The 15,057-nt window shown below is 42.5% G+C and overlaps 1 protein-coding gene across 3 annotated transcripts in view; it reads left to right on the top strand.

The window, feature by feature from the left end:
* The window catches only part of TTLL5 (tubulin tyrosine ligase like 5), a 129,790-nt gene that overhangs the window by 67,458 nt on the left and 47,275 nt on the right, over window positions 1-15,057 (top strand). For all 3 annotated transcript variants that reach the window (XM_014941808.1, XM_014941807.1, XM_014941809.1), the window contains one exon: window positions 4,605-4,759. In XM_014941808.1, the coding sequence (XP_014797294.1) occupies window positions 4,605-4,759 (155 nt within the window). The remainder of the gene's footprint in view (window positions 1-4,604; window positions 4,760-15,057) is intronic.

The following is a 15,057-nucleotide window of genomic DNA, read 5'->3' as shown; positions in this document are numbered from 1 at the left end:
TAGTGATGATGTGTCCCTGTTCACCCTGGTTGACTCCTGCCAACTAGTAAGAGAAACACTCAGGCTTTTAGGAGGTTTTCCCTGAATCCATGGAGGCTGATCTGCAGCACTGGTTTTTTTTTTCTTAATTTATTTTATTTTTTAAAAAAATTTGCCATTGCTAACATTTGCTGCTTTATCTTATTTGAAACATTATACAAGATCAAAATGAAAATACTCAGCTTATTATAGAAAAAAGATTCTTCAATATGATAATGGGAAACTATTGAAAGAAGAATATAATGTAGCTCAGAAATGTGAAAGATATGAAGCATCTCTCCTGACTCTTGCGCATGATTTCATAAAGGTACTGTACAATAGGCCTTTGTCTGTAGGATACTATTCATTAAAAATAAATTATATCCTGGAATTTTCTTTCTTCCTATCTGTATTTGGAGATTCCATATTTCCTATTTAAATTATAAAGCAGATTAACAAAAACAACCCCCTCAACTCTTATATCCAGTGCATTTGGATATCATTCTGTGTTGTGGCCTTGCTTTTAGTCTTAAATTTATTCAGAAATAAATTTATCTGAATAAAGCAAGACCATAGAGACTAATTCTTTTAAGCTTATGTGTCTCTGCTGTCACAAATGCGAGTGTATTGCAGTTATAAACTTACTCTGTAACACTTAAAAATTTAAAATAAAGTATTTTGGTTTTATGCAATAATTTGTCTTTTGGCTTATTAGCACTGAATTGGACGAAGTGTAACAGTACATACATCTTCTGTTACATATATGTGCGGTTAGGTTTTCTCACACAAGGCTCTATTTATATGGCTGTGACAGAGAATGAGAGGAGAGGTGTTTGAAAATTGGGATGCTTGAAGCGTGCAGTGCTGCACACTTCATACGCTGTCATACGGTCTCCTATCATACTGTTGGTATCAGAAAAAATATTCTGAAATCCTCACTGTTAGTGAAAAACAAACAGGGATCTTACCAAGTAGGAGAATTGAATCCATCTGTATACAACTCAGTGGTGAAAACTAACTTTATTCTTGTAGATCCACACCAGTAACCACCTTCCTTGTTGAGCCCTATTACCCTGCCTTTCTTGTTGGTTTTTGTTTTGGTTTTTTGTTTGTTTGTTTTTTATGTTTGGTGGGCGTTTTTCTCCTTTTGTTGTGTGGGTTTGTTTTTTTATTTTGTTTTTCATAACCACAAATTCTGAAGCTGCAAGCTATTCTACATGAGGTATCTGTTTTGGTTCAGGTGCTATACATTTTCTTCTAAGACAAAGTAAGAATTGATTTGTTGCTAAGTATTTGCTTCTATAAAGGGAAGAATACAGTTTCATCAGGTGCACAAGAGGACTAGTGACATTTTCTAATGAAGCCACTCTACTGAGCACAGATGTGCTGGGGGTGCCCCAGCAATTCACCAAGGCAACATCCTGGCAAGCTAATTATAGCAATTGAAATGTCTCAGCTCATGGCACAGTAACAAGCATTGACACCCCTCCGGGTGGGCTGGCTGCAGCTAAACCTCGTACTCTTGCTGGTGCTCTCTCCCTCATTCTGAATCCCTGGCCTGCATTTAATCCTGTTGTAGTTTAAACACCTGTCTGTCTGGAATGTGTGAAATGTCCTTGCTACCCATGCTAACCTATTTGTTCACCTGCTTTGCTTAGAAAGACAGCTTTCAAATAAACAGTGAAATGGTATTAGAGAGGAAAGCGTATCACATTAATAGAGCAGGGGTGAGGTGCTAATTCATGAGACTACATGATTCTTGGTATCAAGGAGAGAAAACTAGATGACGTAATCTTCATTCCACACATTGGATATGTTAGCAAAGTTGTGATCGCTGTTGCTGACAAGCTAAGAATTGTATATGTCCTATTTCATTTACCATGTTGGCCTCTGTGTTTGCCTCATTTACCATTCTCGCTTCTTCTCAGACAATAAGCTCTTTGTGGCCAGAAGCTGTCATTGTTAGGTATTTGTATAGTGCCTGGCACAATTAGAACTAAACCTAATTTGAAGCTTTCTGTTATTGCAATGAAAATGCTTTAGATTTTAATTAAATTCTACAGAAGACAACAACATTTAAGGGCGAAATCGAGGCACCACAATGACACCTAATGCTGTTTTCCATATAAGACTAAGACGATAGCACTGCCTGTTACTAAGCTTGCCCAATATGTCCCACTGCAAGATCTTGTTTTAAATTGCTTGTAATGTTCTGAAATTTTATCCACTTTGACTCATGTTTTCTGTGCTTAATGTTCAGTTTTCAGAACACTTCAGGCAAGGTAAAGTGTTCCAGCCAAAACCGAAGCTGGATAGAAAAAAAGTACTCTGTACATTTTACTATCTACAGAACTTTTGTTTTAGATCTCTGGATCTCCCATGCTTTGGAATAGGAATTTGGAATTTAAAATTTTATCAAAGCTTGATTGCACAGTAACTATCTGAAAAGCTTCAGGGGAAACGTACTCAGCAGCACTTGTTAGAGATCCTCAGCTTCCTGCAGGTTCCCCCCACGCTGAGGAGGCTAAACTAAATTTCTCTGTGTTTGCACCTCTAGAGTACTGAGGCTTGAGGCCCCATTCTCCTGTGTTCTCAGTCACCTGGTCTGTGTTGGGTTGGGAGCCCATCTGAGTTGAAAGCAGAATGAGTGGGGATGCTGCCAAGGTGTGGAGAACAGCTAGGACAAGGAAGTTGTGCAATTTGGAACTGAACGTAATTTGGAAGAGGACACTGAGAACCATTCAGGTGAAAGAACAGAAATTGAAAGAATGGCAGCGTGATAAATGTGGTCCAATGTGGAGCCCACATTCTGGGACTGGGTGAACACAAATGTTGGCAAAAGAAGTGGGCTGAGGAGTGGAGCAAAACTAGAACCACTCAATTACAGGGTATGTGAGGAACTAAGAACAAAAGTGTGAGAAGACAGATAGAATAAGTACTCCCATGGAAAGTTCCAGGCCTCAATTGGTGTGGCTCTGGGGCCAGAAATAGTGGGGAGGCCAGTGCTGGAAGTCTGTAAAATGAAACTAGATTGAGCAGAGTAAGGAGACCAACACCTGAAATGTGGAAGCTGGGACTGACCGGGTGAGGATAATGACACAGAGACAAGGAGCAAGAAATGGGGAAGAAGAGAGGTGAGAACTTGAAGTAAGAGTTAAGATTTCTGAACTTAGAGAAGGCTTAGATGTCTGGTACTGCTAAAGCAACCTGATGTGGTGCCAGTTGCAGTGTTAGTTCATGTACCAGAGTTCAGTCAGAGGATACGAAGTCTGCAGTCGTGTACAAGTCTATTGTAGGTATGAGTACAGTATATTGCAATGAAGCTGGTATGGACTTTGTTAAATAGTAGCCCACAAATTTTGGTAAAAGAGCATTGTTAAGATCTCAAAGCTGGGAATTCACAAGCTATGCTTAAGTCACACTGAAGTGACTTAATAGCATCACCTCTGAGATCTGGAGCAGATGCAGGGCTAGTTGTTGGACTCTTCTTTCTGTCTGTTCCTGTGTCTCATTGACTATATGCCTTCTAGTCGCTACAGAAGTGAGCAGGGACAATACAGATAGGTCCTGTTTACCGTGTGACCTTAGTCTTGGTGCAGAACCAGGTCTGTTCTGTGCTTCCAAAAAGCTGCATGTGATCATATAATTAAAGGCAGTCATAAACTTCATTCTGGCAATGCCTGACTGGGAATCTTAGTTTTGCAACCTTTGTAGTGTTTTGTAACTTTGAAAAAAATGTTGTTTTTTGTTTGGTTTGGTTTTTTTTCCCCAATTGTAAACTAATACTTAGACTGCTGTAGTAAATACTATTATGTTAAGTATTTAGGCTCTCATCAGTAAACTAACAGAGAGTGTCTGCTTGCAGATCTTGGTCTTTCAAAAAGATCAACACAAGAAGAATCCTCAGAGAAGGAAACAGTGGAATACATTTTATATGCTTAAAACCACATAGTTTCTTTAGAGCTTCATATAACATACATACACCTAATATGATTTTAGGCTATTATTAACTACTGCATTTACTTGTGTGGACAGTTTAGAAGTGGTTGGGTGAGAAGTTTCTCATGTGTATTAGAGTTTGGTTTTGAATTTTATATCTAAGATACGTAATGCTGTTAGGTTGTGCCTGTATGTATGCTTAGAGAGAACAGATGCATATAGCTGGCTTAGTGACACAGCTCATGGTGACTGGCAAGACAGTCTGGTCTCTGCTCAGTCTAATAAGAGTTTCTAGTTTTTGATTAACGCATGTAGAGTTAAGTTTGCACATGGCAAGAATGTGATGTTGCTTTCTTCCTTTGGGATTTTTGCCCCATCTTTGTCCTTTTCCCTCTTTGTCCTTCTGTGAATGGAAGGGTTGTAGTTTTAATGCTGGTACTTGAATTCATCTCAAGCATTCTGGCTGTTGGTGTCCCATCTCCCACTGCTTTATGCAACTAGCACAGTTTTTCTGCATCTGAAGGTTTCATTTCTCTAGCGGTCTTCCTTCTCTTAGTACATACTCTATCTGGTTTACTTTACACCTTTTGGTCCTTTCTTTTAGTTGTTTCTGATGTATTTTTTTCCTTTCTGTTTTACCACTTTAGTTAACAAACCTGAACTTGGCAAGTGGAGCTATAAGCAAGGGGAATGCAGCTGCCCCGCAGAGCTACCGGTCACCGCTTGACAAAAGAGGGTCTTTGTGGGCTGTTGAGTCAGACGCTCCTATAGCTGACAAACGATCTGTCTCTTCAGCAGTCAGGTAAGTTAAAATTGCTGCTCCAGCTTTTTGAAGAAGAATGCAATGCACTCAGGACCTCATCTGTAATTTGTGTTTGGCTTCTTACTCAGAAGATAACATCTAAGGGCCTAGTACTGTTTCTTCTCGGGACTATCCCAGAAACTAGGCCTATGAAAATAGAGCTATATTCCCAGAGCTGGCACGTTCATGGTGAAATAAGGGCATGGATGAACATGTAGAATGAAAGGGAAATGTCTGTTTCTCTTTCATCGTTTCTCATCCCTGCATCTGTAAGTTTAGGTGTGCTGGTGTTGAGACATTTATGCTGAATGCGAACTTACACCTGAAATCTTGCTAAGGCTCATCTTCATGCTTTTCCCTTGAATATTAAGTTTAGATTGTTCAAAGGTAGAGCAGCATATTGCTGTGTTCATAAAAGTTTATTTTTCAGATGCCTTCTTTATCCTCTTTATTTATTTTGGACATTGGAATTTATATTTATGGCTGATATACTCATGGGACTCAGGGCAGAGGACTGATTCTGCAGTAAAACCATTCTTCCTGAGATTGAAAGAGCAGCAAGATTCACCCCAAGGATTCTGGATCTTGGAAGCTAAGAGCAAGGCAAGCTTGCCGCAGTAGACTAGGCTGAATACAGGTCCAGAATTGCTGGATATTGGAGTTCTTCCTTTGCCACTTCAGTAAATAATATTTATTCCTTTGCCTAAGTCTTTATTTTTGTCTTTTGAAATAGACTAATGAGGCAGAGCTTCTCTGACACATGAGTTTAGGGCTGGAAAGCCCTATGTGTAGGGGTATATGTGTATACCCCCACTGTATATGTGAAAATATTGATTCTTTTCATTGGTGCCTGAATGCTACTGGAGAATGGATGGAGGTGAGAGAGGCAGACATACAGTGCAAAAGGCACGTGACTCGAGTGGTTGTCCTTTCCCAAATGGGTTCTTCAATAGGAGGATTGGAATGGGATTTGGAAAGCTCAAGTAAAATTGTTCTTATTTCATCAGTCACTGCTTTTCATCCTGCCTAAAGAAGAGGAATGTGAGAAATGAATTCCTGGCCTGTTTCTGTTCCAGCGCAATGTTTGCCTCTGGGGTTTAGAGTTATTGAGAAAGGTGGTGGTGATTCTGCTCTTGGAGCCCAGCCAGGCGAGCTATTACCTAATCCAAATAAAGAGCCCATCCAACAGGTGTAAACTGCCTTCCCCTCCCACAGAGCCCGAGAGCATGGCAGAGAGTGCAGGCTGTCCTGGAGCTTCCGTTCCTTTTCTCAACTCTGCTTGCACCTCTGCCTGGACTCACAGACATGGCTGGAAAAGGATTACTCACCCTCAAAATCTCCCATTGCAGAACTCTGCAGAAGTCACTGTAATTACCACATTGCTCTGAAATAAATTCAGCTATATGTTACCTCTATATCTGAGAACCCACTGTTTAATGCCCAGAACCCCACTCTGAATGATTTCCAGGGCTGTGCCTCATTTAGCGCTGTATGTGTAGTCTAATGTCTTTAGAAATTCTGTTTTATTTTGTACAGCAATCCAAAAGTCTTTCAGAATTGTCCAGCCACAGGTGGTATAAGATCCTATCTTCAAACCTCTTATATGAACCATTTGGTCTTTCAGTACTTCACTTGCTCTGTTTTTATTCTCAGAGGAAGAGATAGAAAGATGCCTGAAGACCCTTTATTATGTTATTTTATCTCCATGGTTGCTTGTATCAAAGGGCCAGAATACAGGGAGTTAAAAGTTTTATGTAAATCTGGAAATGAAAAAAAGGGATTCTTGAGGCAGTGCTGGATTACTTGGGCTGTGAACTTTTAACGAGAGAATTCCAAAAGGAATATCAAGGTCGTGATATATGGAGATGGCTATCTTGTACTGTAAATGCCTTTTTTGCTACTTGATCTGTTATATTGGAGCAAGCAGTTCATAGAGGGTCATCTGATGGGTGTCAGCCTGTGCTTAGTGCTGGATGACTGTTTGAAGAAAAGCTTCCTGTTTTGTTCCATTAAGGTTCTGGTCTATCAGTTGTAGAATTCAGCAAAGATGGAAATATTTTGTAAATGGGTCTCTTATCTGGCTTGTACTTGGCTCCAGTTCAAACATCTGCCTCTGAAACTCAGTCCTTACAGTTTTTGTATGGCTCTGTGGTAATTCTAAGCAATTTTAGTGCTACTGAGGTTTGTTTCAAAATTTTGTTTTGATGCTTGCAATCTGTAGGATTCAGGCTATTCTTACTGACAAAGCTGCTTTCTCTATAAGTCACACTCCTGCTACTGAATTACCTATATGTTTCTCAAAAGAAGTTCTTCCTTCTTTAGTTGAATTCTTTTGGCTGTATGAGATGAGTTGACAAATCAGTAGTCTGCTCACTGAAAGTCAAAGAAGATCTTGAGTTTGTAATACAGAGACAGAGAAGAGTTCTGCATATGTTAAAATGTCATTTTATAAATCTGCACTGCTGTGCCTTTTGAGATTATTTCTTTTCGTCACTTTCCATAAGTATTGACGCTGTTCCCACTCAAATGATGGCTTAGGCTTTCACTAGAAAGACACCAGACAAAGAAGCCTGCGGGGCTACACAAGAGGTTAGATATTCCAAGTTGTACATGGGCTTACTTCTGATGACCGTAAGCGGCTGTCCCTCTGCCAGGTTGGCTGCAGTCCTGCCTTTGTTGCCCTCTAGCTCATTGAGGTTATGCCAAACATGCTCTCTCCTTTAACCCTAGTCCTGTCTCGGTGCCCTGTTGCAGTTCTAACTCTGTCCATCAGGCAGGATTGTCACCCTTTCGCATTCTGCTGTAAAGGCATTCAATGTGGTTGTGTGTTTTGTCACAGAAGTATTTGAGATTCCCATATATAATTTTATCACATTTTTAGTCATGTAATCATCTAAGGACATCTAATATGAAAGTGATTCCTCATTGTCCAGTGAAGCTAATTTCTAGTAATTGAAGCCAAGACTTCACTAGAACTGCTCTTGAAAAAGCATTCTCTTTAAAGGATTCTTAGTTGCATAATAAAGGTCAAAAATCAGGTATTTAAGAGAATGAAGCTTGTTGATTCGGAACCTAAACCAATTTTTGACTACTTGTTGGCAAATAGTTGTGTAATCCCTAGTGGTAGGGATGGTAGATGTTCCTAGAAGCTTCTTGCACTGGAATCTGCAGCTGCTGTGTCACCTGCTTTTTGAAAAAGACAGTAGATTTCTCCTCAAAGAATAACTTGGGCTCTGCAGGTCATTAAATCTCCAAGACCTGGACCAAAGCTAGTGAGAAAGATTTCTTTCTAACTGGTACAGATTTCTGTGTTTTCAGTGGGCACCTTGCATTCAACAGCAGCCATCCTTGCTCAGGTTCATCTTTTAGAACTTGCATGAGACGTCAGTTGGCAAGAACTGAGCAGTGAAATGGTCAGTGTTTTCTCAGACCTCTGTTTCACTTGCTTCTCATTCTTTCATAATATCGTTCTCAAACCTAAAGACAAGATCAACCTGGCTTTTCTAAAGTACTCAGCATATTTTTCCCTTGGATCTTTCGACGGATTTATCTAACTTGATTAGCAGAGGCAGGCAAGCAAGCTTTCCTGTCAGCAATCAGAGTGTAGGATGGTGGTCCAAATTGTACCAACAGACTGGGAGGGCTACAGCAGTCAGAAACAACAGATTCTCCTCTTCTCATTGCTTGACGTGCCCAAAATACTTCTTAGCTCATAAATTCAGCCAAGGTACTTGGGTTCATGGAGAAATGTTTTGTTGGCTGGCTCTCTAATCTGGGTTAAATTGTATAAAACAAGACTTTCAATTTTCTGATCTAAGGGTTTGTAAGTTTAATTTGCTCTGGTGCCATTCCCAGTGGTAGTAACAGTGGCAGCTGCTCAGGGCTTCTCAGGCTGTGTGCACATACCTGCTGCATATCCAGGTTCCCAAAGAGGCTCTGCATTGTGCATTTTCATTTTTCCCTGCCTGGAAGTATCGAATGGGGTGGGAAACTAGAAGGTGATGCCCAGACATTTGGCATCTCAGGCTTTCAGGCTTTCAAACAGTATGCCTCATGTCTGGAAATATCTGATCCGCAGTAAGCCTGCTGCTTTTTGAAGGCATCAGGCCTCATGCCCATTCACAGCATAGTTAGAGCATTCACATAGTACGTGTTTCTGGGTCATGTTGTGAATATTTACCGCTCACATACAAATCAACTGTACAGTATGGGTGCAGGAAATCCACTACCACATTAGCTTCCTGTGCCTGTTCTAATAGCAAATATGTATTAATTATTGTCCCAAAAATTCCACAGATGAAAATGATTGTGTACTCCATCCTCTTGCACACCCCAGCTTACAAACATAGACCCCTGTGCCGCATCCCTTGATAAGCTTATGCTGCTTTTCCAGTCTCCCAAACTAGTACCTTCTTTTTAATCACTGGCCTTCCTTAGCTTCAGCTGGGTAGTGGCTACTTTATATCCCCCTTCCCCACCTAGTGCCCACTGCTCCTTCATGCCAGTTTCATTTATGGCTAGGGGAATATGTACTACGTCTAGGCTTGAGATGTTGTGCTCTGATCATACCAAGTATATATCTTTTAGACTTGTGAGGGTGTGGAAGACTCTCTGATGTCTTTTGAGAGTTTGTTCTGTGCCTATCTAAGTGGCTTTTCTATTTCCACTGAAACAGTTTTGCTGGAAAGACCCCAGGCAACTATCACAGGCTAAGTGTGGTTCACTGGTCGTGATCCTTAGAGTCAAAGGGGCAACTTGCTGCATTTGACATAGAGCAAGGATGAAAGTGGCTTCAATATTTCCTCAGGTTTTATTTTAAATTTTGGAGGTGTGGAATGCAAAATAAGAAATCAGGCTTGGACCCTGGCTAGACAGGCTCTGAAGGGCTATGAGAAGAGTGATACTAGAATAGCCAAGAGATGTGCTTATGTGCAAGGCAATTCTCACAATGATAGAAGGGTGAGCAGTTGATGGAACAGTCTTGCTTTTTTTCACGACTCATGAACTAGGGCAGAGTGAGCTTAGCGTGGCAGAAGCAGCACGGATGTTGCAGTAGGGGCTGTGGGAAAGAGCTGACTATGTATGGGCTTGCAGCTAGAAGTAAGGAGGAGAGAATAAGAATAAATCTACTTCTCTTTCTTATTTATGTGTTGCCTTGTATTTCTGCATCTTAAGGGTTGATAGTGACTGTTATTCTCTCCCAGATAGATTGTTTCAGGCTCCCTGCAGTCTCTTGCAAGGTAGAGGCTGCCCAGCTGCTGTCCTGTGCTGCGCTCGCCAAGTGGTTGGAGCCTATTTGTTTGCACAGCATCTGGGTGCAAGCTAACTTGGAGACTGTGCTGCGCGGATGCCTCTGGAGGAAATGAAGGGAGAAGGCAAGCGGGGCTGAGGGCTACACAATAGGCCTTCAGTTCCCTTTGAGTAAACTGTGCTGACCTTAACACCTCCCTCGCTAAGCAGTGCAGAAGTGCCAGAGCAGCAGCAGACCAGCAGCACAGAGTCCAGCCCTGTGCTAGCATAGCCACGTGTCTGTTCCTCGCTCCTCATACCGCTTGTCCTCTTCTCTTTTCTCTTTGCCTTAATTAATTCAATTTCTTTATTTGAAGTGGAGGAGTAATTGAGGGTGGGTATAGTGATTTTCCATGACTGATCCCCTGTCTGCATCTCCTTGACAGCTCTGTCACGCTGATTCTGCCTGCGGCCCTTCAGAAACAGCATTTCTGAGTGCTCCAAATTTGGGGTTTTGTCTCTTATTACCTTCTGCTCAGACGAGGTTTGAGGAGGGTGGGTGAAAAGTAAAGTGCTGCCTGGGTAGCTGTGCGTTCTTGCAACTCATCCTGTCTCTAGTTTATGCATGTTCTTCCTCTACCCATGCATAAAGTGCCTGTAACAGATTTCCCCTGCCCCACCAACCTCTTACTTTTTGGGTTTCTGTTGTTTTTTGTGTTTTTTTTTTCACACATCTCCCAGGATCACCAGTGACAACTTGTTAACTGTGGAAGTGAACTGGCTGACTTAAACTTCAGAAATACATGGCTTGCCTTGTATTTTTTTTTTTCCCCCCTATATATATATATATATATTTTGGTCACACTAAAGAAAACTTGTGATGGCAGGTCCAATTACGCTCCATCCTGCTCGGAAATCGCCCTGAGCCTCAGCACCACGGGTTGGCACAGTCCTGAAGGATCCCTGCTTCCCACAGCTAGGCCTTGGCTCTCTCCGTCTGGAGCCTCCGGGAGAGGAAAGGCGGAAAGCTCGTGACTTGCCCAGACAGTCTGAGGCCTGGCCCTGCAGCCTCGGCTCCCCAGACGCTGTTGAGTCGGACTTGGCTGGCAGCCGCCGCGCTGTTACTTTTCCGAGGTAATAAGTGAGATTAATCGCAGGACCCTTTCCAGAGGCGAAGGGGGTTTGGGCTGCGTGCGGGGAGACCGTAGGAGCCAGCGGTGGGGCCGTGAGCTGGAGGCGAGAGCTGGGGCCTCGCAGCAGGGCAGAGCAGGGCACCGGTGGGCTTGTGCGAGTCTGGCCTCTCCACTCAGCTTCGGGAGGCTTTGCTGGGGCCCGGCTCTGGCTGAGCGCAGGGGACACGATGTCTGCCTTACCTGTGTCCGCTAGCCTTGGGCAGTTATGCTTTTTGCAAATAGCTCTCGAAATGTGAAGGGGGCAGGTTTCTCTTTGACTGCATGACTTCCTTTCACAGAAGGTATGAGGATCTTTACCATTATTCCCAGCCCACGTTGGTGGGTGCAGGGGAATGACAGGGGTTTCATACCTTTCCCCAAGCCAATACTGCATAATGGTTTTGGGTTTTCTCATTTCAGCTGCCCTCACAAACTGATCTTACCCTTGTGTAAACATAAGATTTGCCATCCTGGACTGGGCTGCTAAGCTGTCTAGTTCTCCCATCCTATGCTTTGGAGCAGCTACCACCTCCATCTTTTGTAGAAACTCAAGAGAATGTTCTGATGGGCACCAGTGAAATTCCCTATCTTGGGGGGAGAAAGCTTGCTTTTTACCCTCCAGTTGCTAACAGCTGGCTTCTTGTTCTCACAATACTTTCTGTTCTACATAGACTAGTGTGGATGTTGTCATTAATCATAAATTTTTACTTTCTGGAAGATCTGTAGCCTCATTGAGCTGCAGCAGTGAGTTCCACAGGTGAATTGCCTATTATGCAAAAGTTTCCTTTTTTAGTTTCTTTATCCCCAAATTTGCCAAAACTCTGTGCACCCTTATTACATGAAGGCAAACAGAAATGCTTGATTTATTTTCTGCACTATTTATTCTCTATGTTTCTATCATCTCCCTTCTTATTTGTCTCTCCTAAACTAAACAGTCCCATTCTTTTCAAGTTCTAAATGGAAATCTTCCCAGCCCTCTAATAATTGTCTGGCTGTCTTTATAAAGATGACAAGAAATGAACACAGTACATCAAGTAGGAGTAAAACATTGGTTTTATGTAAGTAACACTGCTGTATCTTTATTTTCTAACCCATAACTTACATATACTAATATCTTGCTGGCTTCTGACCATGCTAAACACTGAATTTCTTTTACTATGCCATTGCTTTTCTTTGATTTTTGCAGTAAATGTAAAATTGAGCATCAGGTATAGGCAGTTAATGCTAATACAATTCTATTTGTCTTTTTTTTTCTCTTTTTTCTCCCTCTTCACCAGTGAACTCTGCTCTTCCTGCTTTCAGCTGCCACCAGCTGAAAGGATTTTGTTGTCTGTGATGGAAGTCACATGCTGTTTTCTATTCTAATAAGCATCTAATTCAGTATAGAACAAGTTGAAATCTTTCAGTGTCTTGCACTACTTGACTCAAACCTCCCCCCAGCTATCCCTGATCTTAGATCTCTTTGAAATATCCTGTGTACGTTCTAGATAGTTCATGTTGCGAAGTGACCAGCAGATCTTCCTTTCCTCTGCATTTATTTAAACCTCCCAATCACTGTTAAAATAGCTTTCCAGTGTGGTATTCAGAGGGTTAATGTGGCTGTAGCTCTCATTTTGTAGGGGAGATGGAATCTCCTGCTAACAGCCTTCTAGGAATAAGAGGAACCCTGTAGTTACAGTCTGGTGCTCTGTGGGAGCAGCTCTGGGCACAGCAGCTTTTCTCTCTCGAGGAGTTCTGAAAGGGTTACAAGGGAACCTTGGCTGTTTCTTTGAGCTATTTGGAAAGGACGGGCCTCAGACAGCTTGGCAGGAACCTGGGGCCCTGTTTTTTCCAGCCCAGCCCTTCCTTCTGCACGGAGCTGTCAGGGAATCCCACGAATGTCTGGTTTCTCCCCTTTCCTAATTTTTGTTAGCAATACTTTTCTCCGTCCCTGGTTCTTCCCCACAGAGGGACCTCAAGTTTTGTCCATCAATTGGCCTGGCAGGTAGCAAGGTAGAAATGAAAGCTGTGCTACCATGCCATAGCTTTTGAATTAGTTCACAGTTGTGCTGCTGAGAAGGGCATTGGGAAGTTTCCCAGAAGAGCGTCCTTTCTGGCATTGATCTTAGGGCAGGTCCATCTGGCCTAAGAACAGAGGGATTGAATTGGGCCCATCTTTGAACTGTGCTATTCCTGTGGGTCACAGTGAAGCACTTTGAAATCTCAGAGCTGCATGTTCTGTATCCTCCCTACCAGACACACAACAGAATGCTGCCTTTGTGAAAATGGAAATCCCCTTTGTAAGCCAGGCCTATGAAGGACAAGACAGGTTACCAACCTTTCCTTCATTTGCCTCATGCTCTCCGGGGCTGTCCTGAAATAGAACTCATTGTAAATATTTTGGAAATTTCCGGCTCTACCCTGTGCCTTTTCACTTCAAGAAAATGGAGGTCTCTAGAGGGTAGCATTAGAAAAGAAGTTTGGTTACTGGTTAGAGCAAAGGTCTTGAGCAGCTGTGTTGAAGGGGCTGGTGTTGCACAGCTGAGAAAGACAAACTGAATTATGATTGGTAAGTCTGTCAGGTGTTGGGAGCACAGGGTGTGATCTGATATCCACGTGGAAAGCCTTTCCAGAAGGCAGCCCTCATGTGGGGCAGTCCCTGGACAACTTTCCGAAGTCAGCAGCCAAAGGGCCTGCAGTCAAGCTCAGATGAGGCAAGGGTTTCAGTGACCAAGTATGAATGCCAGAGCAGGAGGTAGCAAAAGGGGCCAAAGGATTTTCCTTCTTGCTAGGCTTTGTTTTGGGGCTACCTTCCACTGTACAGTGAAGTTTCCACCACCAATGCACATTCACATTTTCCATCCAGCCCAAGGTCATGCTTTAGCTTGGCTTGCTCAGGTTGAGCGTGGCACTCTTCTTGCTGTTTTATCCTGTGACATGAATGGGAGTTCCCTGCCAAAAGCACAAAGAAAGCCCCTGAAAGCATTAGTCACCCTTTCCTATGAAGATCCTGCTTTGTCACCTAATTTTCCCCACCTCTCAGACTGGGGAATTTTGTAGCTGACACAGGAGTTTGTGAACTGTACGCTCTTGGCTCCATGACAGCCTGTTATTCTCCAGGGCTACTCTGGGCTTCAGGTATCAAGCAGCAGCTGTTTGTGAGCCATCCAGCATTCAACAAAAAACTCTTTTGAAAAAGGCGAGGGGCTGGGGGGAAGGTATAAAAACATAGGAAGTATTTCAGCTTCCCTATGCATGGGGTGACAGCTTTGCTTAGTGATCCTGTTCGCTAGTTCGTAGCTTTTTGAAGTGCGTGTATATTGTGTAATCTGAAGAAGATGGGGCAACCAGAATAGTGTGGAATGCCAGCTTTTGTTTAGGGAGTAGTGTGGATTCTAATAATGAGTAACATTTGTGTTTAGCAGTACTTTCTTAGTCTTTACCCAACACCGTATAATATCAGCCAGTGAGTAGTTCGACCAAAATGCCCTGGGTAAGAGGACTTGGTTGGTAAAGAGGAAGAAAGCATTTTGGTGGCTCAAGAAAGGTGGTTATTGGATTGCCCAGAACCAGTGCCAATTACAAAGATTTTTAACCGCACTATTAAAGGTAGGTTTTGCAATGTCAGGATGGAAATACTGATGTATCCAGAGTCCTTTATGACAGTAGCTATTTCTAGGGTTTCATTCTATAACAATAGCTGAAAGATGGATATCCTCTTTTTAAAAAAAAAAAAAAAAAAAAGAGGGAGGGCAAAAAAGCTAAGTAGAGCTTAAAGATACCACAGTTTCTACTCTCCTTTTGCACTCACTGAACTTCTATTAATATTTCTCATCCGATTACTGGCCACAGCAAACCAGGTAGGGAGAGGCCAAGGCAGCCTTGGCTGATCCAAGTCTACTGAAAACTGGCCTGAAC

Source organism: Calidris pugnax, unplaced genomic scaffold (genome assembly GCF_001431845.1).
Source record: "Calidris pugnax isolate Ruff unplaced genomic scaffold, ASM143184v1 scaffold56, whole genome shotgun sequence".
NCBI classification, from domain to species: domain Eukaryota; kingdom Metazoa; phylum Chordata; class Aves; order Charadriiformes; family Scolopacidae; genus Calidris; species Calidris pugnax.
Note: the sequence above shows the minus strand (reverse complement) of the source record. Positions and strands in the feature narration are given on the sequence as shown.